At 34.6% G+C, this 14,154-nt stretch overlaps 2 protein-coding genes across 5 annotated transcripts; both read right to left on the bottom strand.

Annotated features, from left to right (window-relative positions):
• Nucleotides 1-660: 660 nt before the first annotated feature.
• On the bottom strand, nucleotides 661-2,939 carry SUR1 (S-alkyl-thiohydroximate lyase SUR1). Its single transcript, XM_009103756.3, has 6 exons — nucleotides 2,469-2,939; nucleotides 1,882-2,221; nucleotides 1,521-1,799; nucleotides 1,272-1,427; nucleotides 1,112-1,205; nucleotides 661-1,048 (listed from the first exon to the last, which is right to left on the bottom strand). Exons 1-6 carry the CDS (start codon nucleotides 2,810-2,812, stop codon nucleotides 900-902), a joined length of 1,362 nt encoding a protein of 453 aa, XP_009102004.2. The 5' UTR covers nucleotides 2,813-2,939; the 3' UTR covers nucleotides 661-899.
• A 3,320-nt stretch (nucleotides 2,940-6,259) lies between these two features.
• On the bottom strand, nucleotides 6,260-10,124 carry LOC103828154 (transmembrane E3 ubiquitin-protein ligase FLY2). Of its 4 annotated transcripts, XM_033275051.1 has the most exons (16): nucleotides 9,904-10,107; nucleotides 9,580-9,667; nucleotides 9,339-9,452; nucleotides 9,119-9,188; nucleotides 8,912-9,039; nucleotides 8,736-8,851; nucleotides 8,587-8,647; nucleotides 8,424-8,493; nucleotides 8,265-8,342; nucleotides 8,007-8,164; nucleotides 7,866-7,925; nucleotides 7,677-7,770; nucleotides 7,416-7,583; nucleotides 6,994-7,322; nucleotides 6,597-6,887; nucleotides 6,282-6,470 (listed from the first exon to the last, which is right to left on the bottom strand). In XM_033275051.1, exons 3-15 carry the CDS (start codon nucleotides 9,441-9,443, stop codon nucleotides 6,669-6,671), a joined length of 1,656 nt encoding a protein of 551 aa, XP_033130942.1. In that variant the 5' UTR covers nucleotides 9,444-9,452; nucleotides 9,580-9,667; nucleotides 9,904-10,107; the 3' UTR covers nucleotides 6,282-6,470; nucleotides 6,597-6,668. The 4 variants fall into 4 exon arrangements, with proteins under 4 accessions (XP_018508764.1, XP_018508763.1, XP_033130942.1 ...); XM_018653248.2 differs by having other exon boundaries at nucleotides 6,260-6,470; nucleotides 6,951-7,322; nucleotides 9,339-10,124; XM_018653247.2 differs by having other exon boundaries at nucleotides 6,260-6,499; nucleotides 9,339-10,118.
• Between the last annotated feature and the right edge of the window lie 4,030 nt (nucleotides 10,125-14,154).

Raw genomic sequence — 14,154 nt, 5'->3', positions numbered from 1 at the left:
ATCGTAAATATATAATTTTTATTTGTTACGATCATGTTAATTAATAACTTTGAAGAACAAAACCTTATATAATAAGATATTATATATATTTTTAATCATTATATATTTAAACAACTGTCAAAATATTAGAAAGAAAATTATTAGTAAATAATATTTTGCAATTATCTTTTGATTAGGATTTTAAAAAAGAAAAATTACTATTAAATAATATATATAATTAGATTTTTAATAATATTCAATATTTTTGTTAATACCTTAGTATATATATTTTTAATTATGAAATATATTAACACATGTCACAATCTTAAATATATAATTGTTAAGTGTCGCGATCATGTTAATTATCAATTTTGAAGAACCAAGTTTTATATTACAAGATATTTACTAGAAAAGAAAATGAGAGTTTATTTTGTGTACTTTACTAAGACACAGAGTTAAAAATAAAGGAAATATTTGTGCATATTATAAATAAAAAAAAGAATGAAAAGATGAATCTCTGGATATAGCGATATCATTTCTTTTTCACAACAACAATTTTTTTTTTGTCTCGTAGCTAATTATTTTTCCTACTTGTTATTTATTTTGTATTTGCAAGTATTTAAATTCTATTAATTAGTGCCCAATTTGACAACTACTAGTACTTGAAAAATAGGGTACAGAGCGAATAATAAGGAGTAAATAATTGTGGCCCTAGACACTGGATCCTTGATGCTATTTGAAAAGTTTACAAGAGTTTTTATTTGGTTTGAAATTTAGTTAAGATAATAAAACAGAAGGGAATGGAAAGGCATGATAGATATATCACAAGAACATCCCCTGGCACATTGAACGTACAATCACACGGCTTGGGGGCGTGTACAATCCATGTAATATCCACTATCCCGACACTATGACTCATTTTAAACGCTTGAAGGTGACTCAGTTTCTGTAACTGTCTTCTTGGTATGGCGTGTACAGAAACCCTTGAGTCTCTCAAGTGCATCCTCAAGCATATGAGCTTCCACTCCGATAGTTATCCTCATCCAGTTCTTCAACCCCAGAGCCTCTCCTGCAAATGAAATCTATTATTAGAATCAAATCCCATATCGAGATTCATGTTATTTAGCTTTACCTGGTAGAAACACGAGGTTTTCCTCTCTGGCCAGCTTCACGCAAAAATCAATGTCATCCTTGATGTCATCCAACAATGACAGCTCAAGCTTGGTCTGCAGTAAGTGAAAGTGTTAATATGGAGAATGCTTTTATCTATTAATCAGGTACTAAAGTCTTACCAATAGATAAGTGCAAGACTCGGGTTTCTTGGGACAGACGACGCAGGGGATATCCTTGAGCCTATCACACACCAAATCGACATTATGTTTGAGTATCTTGTTCTTCTTTGCAAAGAAGTTTTTATCCACTTTCTCCAGGATCTCAGGAAGTGCAGCCTGTCAAAAAGAAAAACATAATATTCATGAATTCAAGGACGACTAGTTAACTTAACAACCAAGCCATCCCATTAGTAGCAGCAAGACACAAACCTGAATGATAGTGGAAGGGTCAGGAGTTATGTCAAGACTCTGCTTGATGGACTGAACCACCTTGGTGGACTCGAAAACGCCCTCGGGATCATTCAAGGCGATCCAGCCAATCTTCCATCCAGGGACAACCCAACCTTTGGATATGCCTCCCAGGGTCAAGACAGGGACGATGGATGCGAACTTGGCCATGGGAACGAAAGGGTTGTCTCCGAATATAGTCTGGTCGTACACTTCGTCTGTGATCACCATTATCCCCAGCTTCCGAGCCGTCTCTGCCACCTATAAAATAAAATAAAATAAAATAAAAATGTTCAAGCTTTTAATTAGCTGCGTGGAAAGGACTCAAAGATTCAAGCTTTACCTTGTGGAGATGGTCGTGAGAGTAGACGTTTCCACATGGGTTGTTTGGGTTGATCACAACAATGGCCACAGTGTTCTCGTCTGCAACGGCTTCGACGCCTTCGAGATCGATCTCCCATTCTCTGTCGGGGAGAAGATCGAACTTGCGGATCTCGAGACCACTGTAGACAGCGCGAGCGTCGTAGTGAGGGAAACCGGGACGTGGGAGCAATATGTTTGCGTTTGGTCGAGCCAGCGATTCGAACACCAGCTCTATCCCTTGGTTGCATCCAGCGGTCAGGAAGATGTCGTCCGGCGTTAGTTTGTTCGGAAGATCTCGGTTCAGATAATCGGCGACGGCTCTGTTCCCACAAAAAACAAAAATAGTTCACATCGATCTAATGCATTTAAAAGGAAAAGCTATGGAGTCTATTTATAAGAAAACTAAAACTATAGGGTCTGAAAAGTCAATTTCAAAATTATACAGTACACGACAGTGTTGTTGTGTTCTGTCTGAGTGGGTAGAGTCAGTAGTAGATAAGCTGAAGCTCGAATCGGATCAAAATTGATTCAAAATGGAAGATCGAGAATAATAATATAATTAAATACCTTCTGGCCGGGAGAATTCCAGCTCCGGGACAGTAAGAATTGCTTTTGCCGGAGCGGAGGACGTTGACGACGGCGTCTTCTGCCTCGATACAGGTGCGGAAGCAAGGATAGACGGAAGGATCTCCGTGGCCGAGGGGCAAGATAGTCTTTTTAACGTCCTTGCTGCAGTTGTCGAAGAGCATGTAAATAACGCCTCTCAGCGTTACGGTCGCGGCTTTCGCGGCCTTATCAGCTCCACCGAACCGCCAAACAGTACCGTGGCCATTCTGCGTTTGCGTTTTGGCCACTTTCTCAGTTCGAAACGCGGGAACCGCAAGGTTGGCGTGTGCTTCTTCTTCGCTCATCTTCTCTCCTTTGTGGCTTGTGTTCGGTTGGTTTGTGCCTCTATAAGAAGACCCAAAAATAAAATTAAATTAAATTAAAATGCGGAAGAAAAACTGTAACTGATGAAATTTCAAAGGGCTGGGAATGTTGAATACGGACTTATATCAAAGGTTGAATTGTGGAACGTGTTTATAAAATCTTGGTGAGACCTAACAGCTTAACCCAAACAAAAACCACGTGCCTAAAACTGATAAATCAATCGGCGATCGATATTGTTGTAGAGTTTGTACTTGGGCCTGGCCTTGTTGGTAAGTTAAACCAAACCCAGTAGTGAACCGGGAATTTGACGGGTTCAGTTCATTTTCAAATACGTTTTGACACCAATTTGGAACCAAAATTTCCACGAGTTAAGGTTCAACAACTAACTTTAAAATGTGTTTTGATATCATAAGAGAAAAATATGACGCTCAAGCCTCAAGATGAAGCTAATTATCTATATTCATCTTGAAATACTCAACTGTATTCTGTTTTGGCAACTAAAAATCCCAAATGATTCCATCAGACGTTTATAACTGCAATTTGTGTTGCCTAAGCCACTTTCACCATTTAGGACTGCTTAAACTCAAAACAATAATAATACCATAAAGATCCATTATTATTTTCAATCTTTTTTTGGCTCTCCACCGGAAATCGCTTTTCCTTTTTTAAAACTCTGTCCCTTGCCGTGAGTGGGCCTCTTTTTACTGGCATTAATTTGCTACAGTATCTTTGGTTATTTTCTTTTCCTCGCTCTTTGTTATTATTGACTTTCACCTTCCTTCCTTCCTTTTCTTTCCCGTTTAATTTCAAAATTTATTTTCTTCTGCTCCACGTGGAAAAGACATTACACTCTCCTCTGTTTATCATGATGGTACACACTACACAGCATACCATTTCAAGCAGCAGCACAATACTTCGAGTGACTAAGGTCAGTCAAGAATCCTTCTTTAAACCAAAATGCGCAATGTGACCTTGTTGGGATAGTGAAATCCCGTGTCCAACTCTATATTATCCGATTAGTACGATATTGTCCACTTTGGACCTAATTGGCATGCCCGCATGAATTTATTTTTGGTTTCCATCCCAAAAGGCATCGTACTATTAGAGTTGGACATCTCTTTATATATTAGACACTCTTTGTTTAATTCTCCAATGTGAGATTTAGTTTGTTATCTCACATTCTCCCCCTCAAACTAAGGATCACATTCATCTCGTGTCTCACAACTGATCTCCAGAATCTTCTGACTCGATATCTGCTACATACCTCTCATTCCTAACTCATAGGATACCCATTCATCACTCATTCATCATTCAAAGGGTATTTCGGTCTTTCTTGCAGATTTCTCGTCAACCGCTCTGATACCAATTGTTGGGATAGTGAAATCCCGTGTCCAACTCTATATTCTCCGATTAGTACGATATTGTCCACTTTGGACCTAATTGGCAAGCCCGCATGGATTTACTTTTGGTTTCCATCCCAAAAGGCCTCGTACTATTAGAGTTGGACATCTCTTTATATATTAGACACTCTTTGTCTAATTCTCCAATGTGGAATTTAGTTTGTTATCTCACAGACCTTTTGAATTGTGTGTTTTCAAAATTTCTTTCATGATCTTATGTTTTTTGTTTACATAGAGAAAGAAAAAGAAGAGTTTGTGTTATCTTATATATCAGAAAAATCATGTTGCATCTTTGATATTAGCATTCTTAGCAAAAAAAACATACTAGGATTACATATTTAAATCAAGGTCAATCAATATGTTAAAAAAGCTTATTTTCAATAGAGTAATCACAAGCATGCTCCGTTCACTCCCTAGCAGCTCTGAGAGGAACCCTAAGGGTTTGAACTGCTGCGCCTACTTGAACGTTAACCACCACCTCGTCGTGCTCCTCCAGTGTCTCTGGCAGCTTTTGGTTCGCGCAATATGGGGCCTTGCAACCACATGAGTCGCCGCACCGGATCTTGGCCGAGAGGCAGTGACACTTGGACGTCATGCACTTCGACTTCCGAGTGCATGTGCACCCCACAGTGTCCTCAAAGTTGTCTCCATAATACACACCCACCAGCTTTTGCAGCTCATGCTTCTTTACCTCTCCATCGAGCTGAAAACAAATATAAAGAGTGTAGTTCAAGCTCATAATGTTCACAAAAATCTTAATTAAAACACACGTCAAAATAAATTTTGACTGATTTTTATGAAATTGCTAAACATTGTAAATTTTGACTTATTTTATAAGCATATACTAAATTTTATTGCTAATCTGAGTTCTATCTAAATTTGGAAAATTGCTAAACATTGTAAATTTTGACTGATTTTTATAAGCATATACTAAATTTTATCGACCAGAACTTGTACCGATCTTTTCTTACCTCTCTAGCTAGATTATTTCGTACAAATTAAAGGGCTAAAATAAACGAATTTGTAATCAAATGAACGAGAACAAATATTTTCTCCAAATAGGATTTTTCCTAACTATGAAAATTTTCTTAGAAGAAAAAAAAATAACATGTAGAAAAAAGTGTTTACCCATTCAATTTTTCTTTAACTTTTGTTTGAAATCCATAGAGATCAACTCAATTCACATCCTATTAATTATTCTTAGGAGGGTTTGGATGATTGAATTTATAAAGTTAGAGGTTTTAAAGTATTTTATGAGATTCAGTGAATTACATCAAAATAACAACTAAAAACCTTCAAACTTTGGAATTTACTTTTTCTCGTCTGAATTCTATTAAATTCCATCGAAATTCAAATATTATAAAAGCCATTGTAAGATTGAATAATATTGGAGTTTAGTGGATATTTGAAATCTGTAAATTAAATGCTACTGAAATTAATAGAATTTATAAAATTCACAATAGAATAATAGTGGGGATTGTATTGAATTCTCTATTCTTTCAAATTATATTAAAGTCTTCATTGAATTATCCTTCTCTAGTTGGAATTTTTAATTCTCTTTTGTTATTTTCTTTAATGCACAAAATTACATGGTTGTTTCGAAACTTGAATACACAACACTATATTGACAAAAAAACAATAACGTTTTTTTTTTAAAGCAAAAAACAATAACATTTAGAAATTAAATTTTAATTTTTAGCAATGACATGAAATTCCTTAAAACTTTTGGTAACTACATCACAATTTTGGATTAATAGTGTTTGTATCCCTAGATACTGCTGAAATGATTTTCTTGGACTATATTTTGAACCAAACTATATCTGCTTTGGCCATTTGAAAACCTAAATGATTGTATTAGACGTTTATAACCGCAATTTGTGTTGCCTAAGCCACTTTCATCCAATATGGTTCTCCAAACAAAAGTTGAATGAACCTTCCTCTCAAGAGAGGCCAAGAACCTAGACAAAGCTGGATCATGGTTTGGTGGTGTTGCTTGAGCCAAGACTAATCATGCCGTGTTGGTAGAAATAATATTAAACCTCAAAAGATGTTAAGAGGTAAATGATTGTTTGTATATTGAAGAGTCCAAGGGGTTTTGCTGAGAGAATGACCAAAAGAGCCAAATGAATATTGCACTAAAGAGATTGGATTGGAGATTATTACACAATTCATTCTTACAAAAATACGTCTTCTACAGATTCTATCCCTGTTTTGTATTCTTCTAATCTCTTCCCAAAGCCTGAAACCAAAGAAGCACCCCAAATGCATCTTTCAGTTTCCAGAGACATCATCCAAAAAGACATGAACAAAACAAACCAGATTAGTCAATCCACAGAACCAATAGCTCTGAGATTTCAACTGTTACCTGCAATTAATGTGGGTGAAGTTAATAGATGACTCCCTAGGGAAACCGAAGCAGAGATGATCCTCTTAAGTGTTAAGCTGGAGGAAGTGTGCGACGACATGTTGGGCACTCCATCTTTATGTCCATCCATCTCTGTAAGCATCCCGAGTGGAATAAATGCTCACACGGCGTTACCATGCAATCATTGGTGCGCCTCCTGAGATCAATTGTGGCCATGCATATCACGCAGTCCCTGCTTCTGTTTACATCATGATCTAATCTTCTGTAGTAGTTGTATTTATCAGGTAGCATCTGCCAAGCAAACACACATGAGCTCTTGATTTATTAGTAAAAAAAAAACTCGAAGAAACTTACTATTGATCAAGTAAAAAAGAAGATATCAGAATCACCAACACACCTTCCGTGGAACAAAGCAACGGGACCCAAAATAATGCTGAAGAAGAAGAACGGCAGCTTGAAACCCGGTGAATGCGCACAGGCCTACACACCAGGCATTGCTGGGCTCTACACGCATGAAGTTCTTGGGGCATCCAAATACATACAACGGTATGGCAAGCCGTGTAACCGTCATCCCCAAGATATAATAAGGGTGCAGAGGCTTTCTAGAATCACGAACAACGTTTGCAACTATCTGCGGAATCCAAAACGAGTACATGAGAAGGAGGATCCACCGCATGTAGTTGTGGAGCTCATACATTATCAATATGCCTCCAAGAAGGATTCCATCTGTTACAATGAGAGAAACATCAAACATTCTGTGAGAATCCGAAGCATTTACTTGATGAACAAAAATGAAAGACAATAAACTAAAATACTTACAGAAACGGCTGTAGAGAAAGGAGAGCTCACGCCTCATTGTCTCCCAGCCCTCACCGCTGTTTGAAGGCCTGGTTGCTTTCCATATGGCCAGAAGATATCTCATCTCAAATATCGAGAACACTACGAATTTGAAGAACGCTGCTGTTGCAAACGCGTTAAATAATGATTCTGCATACGAAGAAGTGAGTGAAGTCTTTGTCTTACAGGATGACTAAGAAAAGTATGAAAAGGTTTCATTGATATATATATACACGTACGTACCAACTAATATCCCGGCTGTAAGATGTAAAAGGCATAGATAAGAATCCATGATGGCTTGCTGCCCGATCATTACGATGGAGACCTTTGCAGCACCCTTGTATTCAAGAAGAGTTATCCCAGTGTGTGTTAGGCATCATTATCTTCCTTTAAAATTGGATCAGATCAAGTTAACAAACATGAGAATCTTACAGATTGTGTGTTACTGTGCTCCATTTGCCGGATCAACAAAAGAACCTGGAGGAAGGAGACCTAAGAACAATAACAAGTCAAGGAACCCACTAAAACTGCTACGGTGTTTGTCATTCTGTGATGGATTGGACAAAAGGATACAAAAGTGACCATCAGTGTATAGTTGACAGCTTTGTTGTAGTAGACTTCAACGTTGATTGAGGTTGCATTGAGCAACAAGGGGGAGAAACAATCTCCGTCGTCATCTACTGCAGGACTTTCCATCAATCCTTCAATGTGAAAATAATCTTTGTCCCCACCTAAACAAAATTTAAGTAAACTTCTAAATTTAACCAAGAAGGCAAGAACTCAGCAGGCAGCATCATCATTTCATTGTCTAAAGTAGAGCATACAACATACTGTTTTGAGTAGAAGAGGCTCGGGATATCTGAGCTGCTATTTCGATATTACAATGCTTCTCCATCTCATGTATTGGAGCTGGAAAAAACACAATGACAATTCGAAGGTGAGAGATGTAGCACATATGAGATGGATACACAGTTAGTTGCTACTACTCACAAGCCTTTTGTTTCGACATTATTCTGTCTCTTGGAGATTCTTGAAGTACTTGAGAGGAAAAAATGCCGAGCTGTACGACCAACACAACTAGTAAGCTCGCCAGAGATATATATGAATAAAGATAAACAAAGGAATCAGGTGGGAAAGTGGATGATTAATTTACCAGATGATAGGGGTTGGAGAGAAGATAATCGTCTTCGAGGCCTGAATCACCATTCTTTCCGCTGAAATGTACAAAACGTTGTTGATATAGAATCTTTAAAAAAAAAATCGCAATTAGAGTAATCAAATACAGATGTTATAGGAAGAGACCTGTTAGCAACAAGACGGAGCTGACGGAAGGGCCAGATATAAACACCTTCGACTTTAATTTGGGCACCGCCAACATTGTGTTCATTGTCAAAAACGTCATGGAAAACAACAGCACCCTGTCCCCGCTCAAAGTTAATAACTGATATATATAAAAAGAAGAAAGAAGAAGTAGTGACCTGAACATAGTGGACACCAGTAATCTTAGTAGGACTAGTGACTAACTCGATGACAGAGTTGCCATTTTGATTACGGAAGTCAGGGAACTTGGAAGAGCTATTTACAGTATCTTGAAACTTCCAGGTGCCTGCACATATGAGAGATTGGTGATTACAAAATACGAAGAAGAAGAAGAAGAAGTGTTGTGGGAAAGCAGAAAGCAAAACCTCTGTAAGTTCCTGTTATATTCCAAGGGGAAAATGGTCCGCTGCTTACTTCTTTTTTACCAAAGAGCCACTTGCAACATATATATCATTACCAAACCACAAATCAGAAAATATGTGATGAAATCAATCATATATGAGGATCGGGATTCAAGTCAAGCAACTCATAAGACTATAAGCTTTTATACAAAAAAAAAAAAAGAAAGAAAAGAAAAGGAGAAACCTGATCGCCCCAGGAGGATCGAGAGGTGTCTCTGATGGGTCTGAGTCCATTGGCTTGTTGCGTAACCAGAATCGATAATAAGCTCAACAGAAACCCTAATCCCATATTCGACTTCTTCATATGGCAATGATGATGATTTTTTTTAAAAAAAATTACAATCAAAAATGCATATATATCATAAAAAGAACAGAGAGAGAGAGAGAAAAAAAAGGGAAGTTGCTTCAAGTGAAGTCAAACCAACCGAAATCGGAACGAAAGTGAGAGCCCAGCAAACTGATAGTTTGAGAGACGAAAGAAGAAGAAGAACCAACTTGATTTTGATGCTTCTTCTAACCACAACAAACAAATTAGAGATTAAATTTTCTTTATTTATTTGTTGTTCGTCTCCACACCAAACCTAGCAGCAACTAGACACATTAACAACACTTATTTAGGACTTCTGCTCAGATTCCAACTCCCCCATTTCGTATGATCGAGATCAATCATACATACAGCTTCAATTTGACTTTTGACATATTCAACCAATTAATTAAAATAAAATAAAATAAAAAAGAGAGAGAGAAACCCAGGCAGGTGTGGTGAGAAGGTGAGGTCGTTCGAGATTCTCTCTATCCGACTCTCTGATTCCACCCTCCTTCCTTCCTTCCTTCTCACGATAGTTTAATTTCTTTTCTTTTTTTATATAACAAAGGAAAATGGGAACAAGGTCAGCCAACAGAAACTAGAAACTTGGAAACACGAGTTACTTTCACTCTCTCCTTCTCTTCTCTCTTTTTCTTTCTTTTTAAATCTTAATAGATTCTGACCCGCCCTTTAAAAAGGTGAGTATATTTTTTCTTTAAAATTACATAATTTATCAATTTTTTATTTGAGATTTTGTATGTATATTATTATCTCACAACATCATTTTATATTTCTTATGTATTTTATAAAAATTAAATTTGTTGAATTGATGAGACATAAGATTTACTTGGTATATTTTAGACTAAATCAATAATATATATTTGCAGGGATTTTAATAGTTTTTACCAATGTTTTTGTATTTGATCTAGACCCGTGGTCGAACCGGTAAATTAGGTGATCCGTACCTAGTATGGTTCAGATTTAGTTGTAACAATGCTATTAATATTGTAAACAAAAAAAATAAAATTATAGTTCCTACTTTTATTAAAAATAGATTTAATCTTATCTAATTAAAGGTCATTTAGGCAATCAATCTCAATTTTAATTGTTATTTTGAAAACCAACCATTAAAAAGGCTCATAGTAATTTAACAGTTTTTTTTTATTGTATTGACAAAATCAAAGCCCATGACCAATTTTTAATCATGGTTACCGAATAAAGAGGGCAATGACCACTATCAATCAAATTATATGTACTGATTATGTGTTCAAATATAGATGTTACATTATTTCGTATCGAATTTTATAAAGCTTGATAGTGGGCTGATGGTTTGAGCCGGGTTTTAATGGCTTGAAGTAATAACTGGCTCGAATAATTGCTGGCCCTATTTTATTACTTCTTCGAGTTTGGCTTAATGAGTGGTAAATTACAGTTTTGTCCCCGTTTTCAACCTGAAGAAGAAAACGCTAACAGGTTTATACGAGTCTGATGGTTTTAACATCTCATTTTTGATTGGATTTAACAAATAAGTGATGGACCCAGCCTTAATCATCATATTTTGTGAAAAAATTAAGATTATTTAAAGTTTTCTTAACCTTTCGGATTTTTAATCCTTTCATCATTTTCTTTTTGCAGTTCTTAAGTTTGTGTCAAAATCAACAGATGCAATTCATCGAATTAACACAAAAACAAATATTATAAAAAGATTTTCAACGTTTCCCGTCAAGCATCTTTGCTTGGTTCTTGAAATAGGCGATATAAGCAGATGAATCGAAAGAGAAGTAGGAGGATTTGTTTTAAAATAAAAAGATTTACTGGGAAGAGATAAAAGATGCATAAAAATCTGTATGAGATAATTTAATCGTGGGGATCGTGAGATGGGGGACCAAAATACGATTGACCATTTTACCCTTAATGAAGGGCAAAATTCTGTTTGAAAAACCAGTGGCAATTTTTGTAATATACCATGGTAATATAAGGTTAATAGATAAGAGTGATCATGTTTTAATAATATTGACTAGATTTTGACCCGTGCAACCGCACGGGTGTTTGCTTTCACTTTTTTATAGATAAATTATTGTTGTAAAACATAAGTGGTATATATTTTTAATGTTAATCATATACTTAAATATTTATATAACTATTTCAAATACAATAATTTTATAATTTACATGTTATAATTAATTAATTGTTTAAACCTTATGTATTTTCCACTTCTTATTATATATTTATCTTATTGTATTTGCATTTAGTTATTAAGCAAATTAATATATTCATGAGAAAATATATTTTAAAAATATTTTGTATTTAATTTAGGATAAATTTTGACCCGAATTTCAAAACTGGATTTCTTTTTACCAATATTTTTATGCTTATTTATTTTAGATAATTTATTATTGTATATATAAAACTGTAAGATATGTTAATTTTTAGACATGTATTATATAGTTTGTTAATTTTAAACCGTTCTATCATCATATTATAGTTTAAATAAATAGTTTCTATTTATGAAAATAACATTTATAAATTTATCGATTGAATATAATTTATCATATTTATTTTAGTATAATAATTATATTTTAACATGATCATGACTATAAAAGTAGATAGAATATGATATAATTTATTTTCTTTCATTTCTAAACGATAACTTAAAATACATTAAGTTATTGTTTAAATATTTTTACACAGATTTATTAGAATTTTTAAAATATAATATATAAATATATATTATATTTAAAATGAAAATATATTATGATTAAAGTAGTTACAAAGATTTTATATTATTAACTTTATAGAAATACATGTTAATTTTTATACATATATTTTATAGTTTGATAATGTTAACCCATCTTACCAACATATTAGATTTTATTTTTGAACATGAATATTTTATAATTACGAAAATAAAATATATAAATATATAAATTTAATACAATTTTATTATATTTAGCTCAATATAATAATTTTATTTTAATATGATTGATTATGATTATATAATAAATAAAATATTATAGATTTTTTTATTTTTCATTTTATATAACTGAATATATTAATGTATAATAATATTTTAAACTAATTTTGAAATTAGTGAAAATATTTAAATATAATTTTGAAAATGAAGATCTTGTAAAAATCTTTTCAAACAGATTTGTTAGACTTTGAAAATAAATATATTTATATTTAAAATGAAAAGATATCAAAAGATATTATTATTAAAATATTTTAAAAATTCTATTTATTATTAGTCTAAATTAAAATGTACTATGAATTTTTATGAATAGGTCCATTAGGTCCATTTTAAAAAAAATCACACATGAATCAATGTTGTGACTTCTGTTTTAATATATAAGATATCTTCTTGTTCCAAGTAAATATATAATCAGTTGTTCATTAAACCGAGATCTATGCATAATGCATATGATGCACATTCAAATCTATGTCAACTTTATAACATTCATACGTTGACCAAAAATATATATATAACCAACTTGTTTACTTCTCTCTTACATTTACGAAAAACATCAAGTAATGGTGATGGTGATAATACCACATAAATTTCAATTTAATTTGCCAAATTAATTACAAATTCATGAATCTCATCAGTTTCGTTTAATACTGGATTTTCAAAACTGATGAGTCTGTATTTTTGACCGGCTAGTTAACTAAAGCCATTTGACTGGTTTAGTCCACTGGATCAATATTTTATATCTGCCACAGTTACTCTAACGATCAATATTAAACCTTTTTACTCAAGACTTTGAAATTACTGAGTCAAATATTCCATGTATATGGAGTAAACAATGAATGGCTTATGTAATTATGTTACCATAAATATATTCGAATCATTCACTCTCCATAACTTTCTCAATCTGCTTGGTTCTTTAATCATGAGTTGTATGAAACTCTTTTATCATCATCATCATCATCATCATATCGTGACAATCTCACCGGCCTTTTTCCAGGGACAGATTGTGAAGATCAATCTCTCTTCCACTCGATCGTTATCTCGTAAACTCAGGAGCACACACAAGTGTTCACCCGGTGTTCACCGCACCACTCCGTTAAAGAGGAATGGCCGCTATACTTCACCGGGGCCAGGATTGAACCGGCAATCTACTATGCCTTCAACGGATGAGCTCACAAGCCGAGCCACCGTCTTTTACACCTCAATCCCCTCGCTTCTCTCTCTCTTACTCTACGATAGCTCTGAGTGCTGATCTAACAGAATCTTATCAGCTCAGAGTAGTCTTATCCTAGGCTAACCGTCACACGTGTACAACCACACGCTTGAGACTAACTAACTCGAGAGAGAGAGCCGGTTCTAATTGATTACAAGCTTAACCGACCTAAACCAATTAGACTCAGCTATACAATTAGACCTAAACCGATTGCTAGAAGCTTGACTATATCTAACAAATCTCCTCCTTAGGCAAGTCTTCATTCATCATATACTTAGATGAATCCATGTCCTCAATCTTGAACATAATACCTTTACTGATCATATACCTGATCCTTGTGAAGCCACACCTGCTCCTCCTAGGAAACTCTTCACCGAGCTCCTCCTTGAGTCCTTGACCGGACTCAAGAACTTGAACTTCAGTCTTTAGAAATGCGAAGCATCTTCAATGCTTCCTTCATCTTGAACACTGGCAGCACTTTTGTAAACATGTCAGCAGGGTTGTAAGCTGTT

The sequence above is a fragment of the Brassica rapa genome, chromosome A07, assembly GCF_000309985.2.
Source record: "Brassica rapa cultivar Chiifu-401-42 chromosome A07, CAAS_Brap_v3.01, whole genome shotgun sequence".
NCBI lineage: Eukaryota > Viridiplantae > Streptophyta > Magnoliopsida > Brassicales > Brassicaceae > Brassica > Brassica rapa.
Note: the sequence above shows the minus strand (reverse complement) of the source record. Positions and strands in the feature narration are given on the sequence as shown.

Coding starts and splice junctions, on each gene's coding strand:
- SUR1 (XM_009103756.3), bottom strand. CDS start 2,812: ATGAGCGAAGAAGAAGCACACGCCAACCTTGCGGTTCCCGCGTTTCGA. Junction 2,222..2,468: donor GGAATTCTCCCGGCCAGAAG/GTATTTAATTAT, acceptor TTGTGGGAACAG/AGCCGTCGCCGATTATCTGA. Junction 1,049..1,111: donor AAACCTCGTGTTTCTACCAG/GTAAAGCTAAAT, acceptor TTTCATTTGCAG/GAGAGGCTCTGGGGTTGAAG.
- LOC103828154 (XM_018653247.2), bottom strand. CDS start 9,458: ATGAAGAAGTCGAATATGGGATTAGGGTTTCTGTTGAGCTTATTATCG. Junction 9,040..9,118: donor TATAACAGGAACTTACAGAG/GTTTTGCTTTCT, acceptor TCATATGTGCAG/GCACCTGGAAGTTTCAAGAT. Junction 7,926..8,006: donor ATACACTGATGGTCACTTTT/GTATCCTTTTGT, acceptor TATTGTTCTTAG/GTCTCCTTCCTCCAGGTTCT.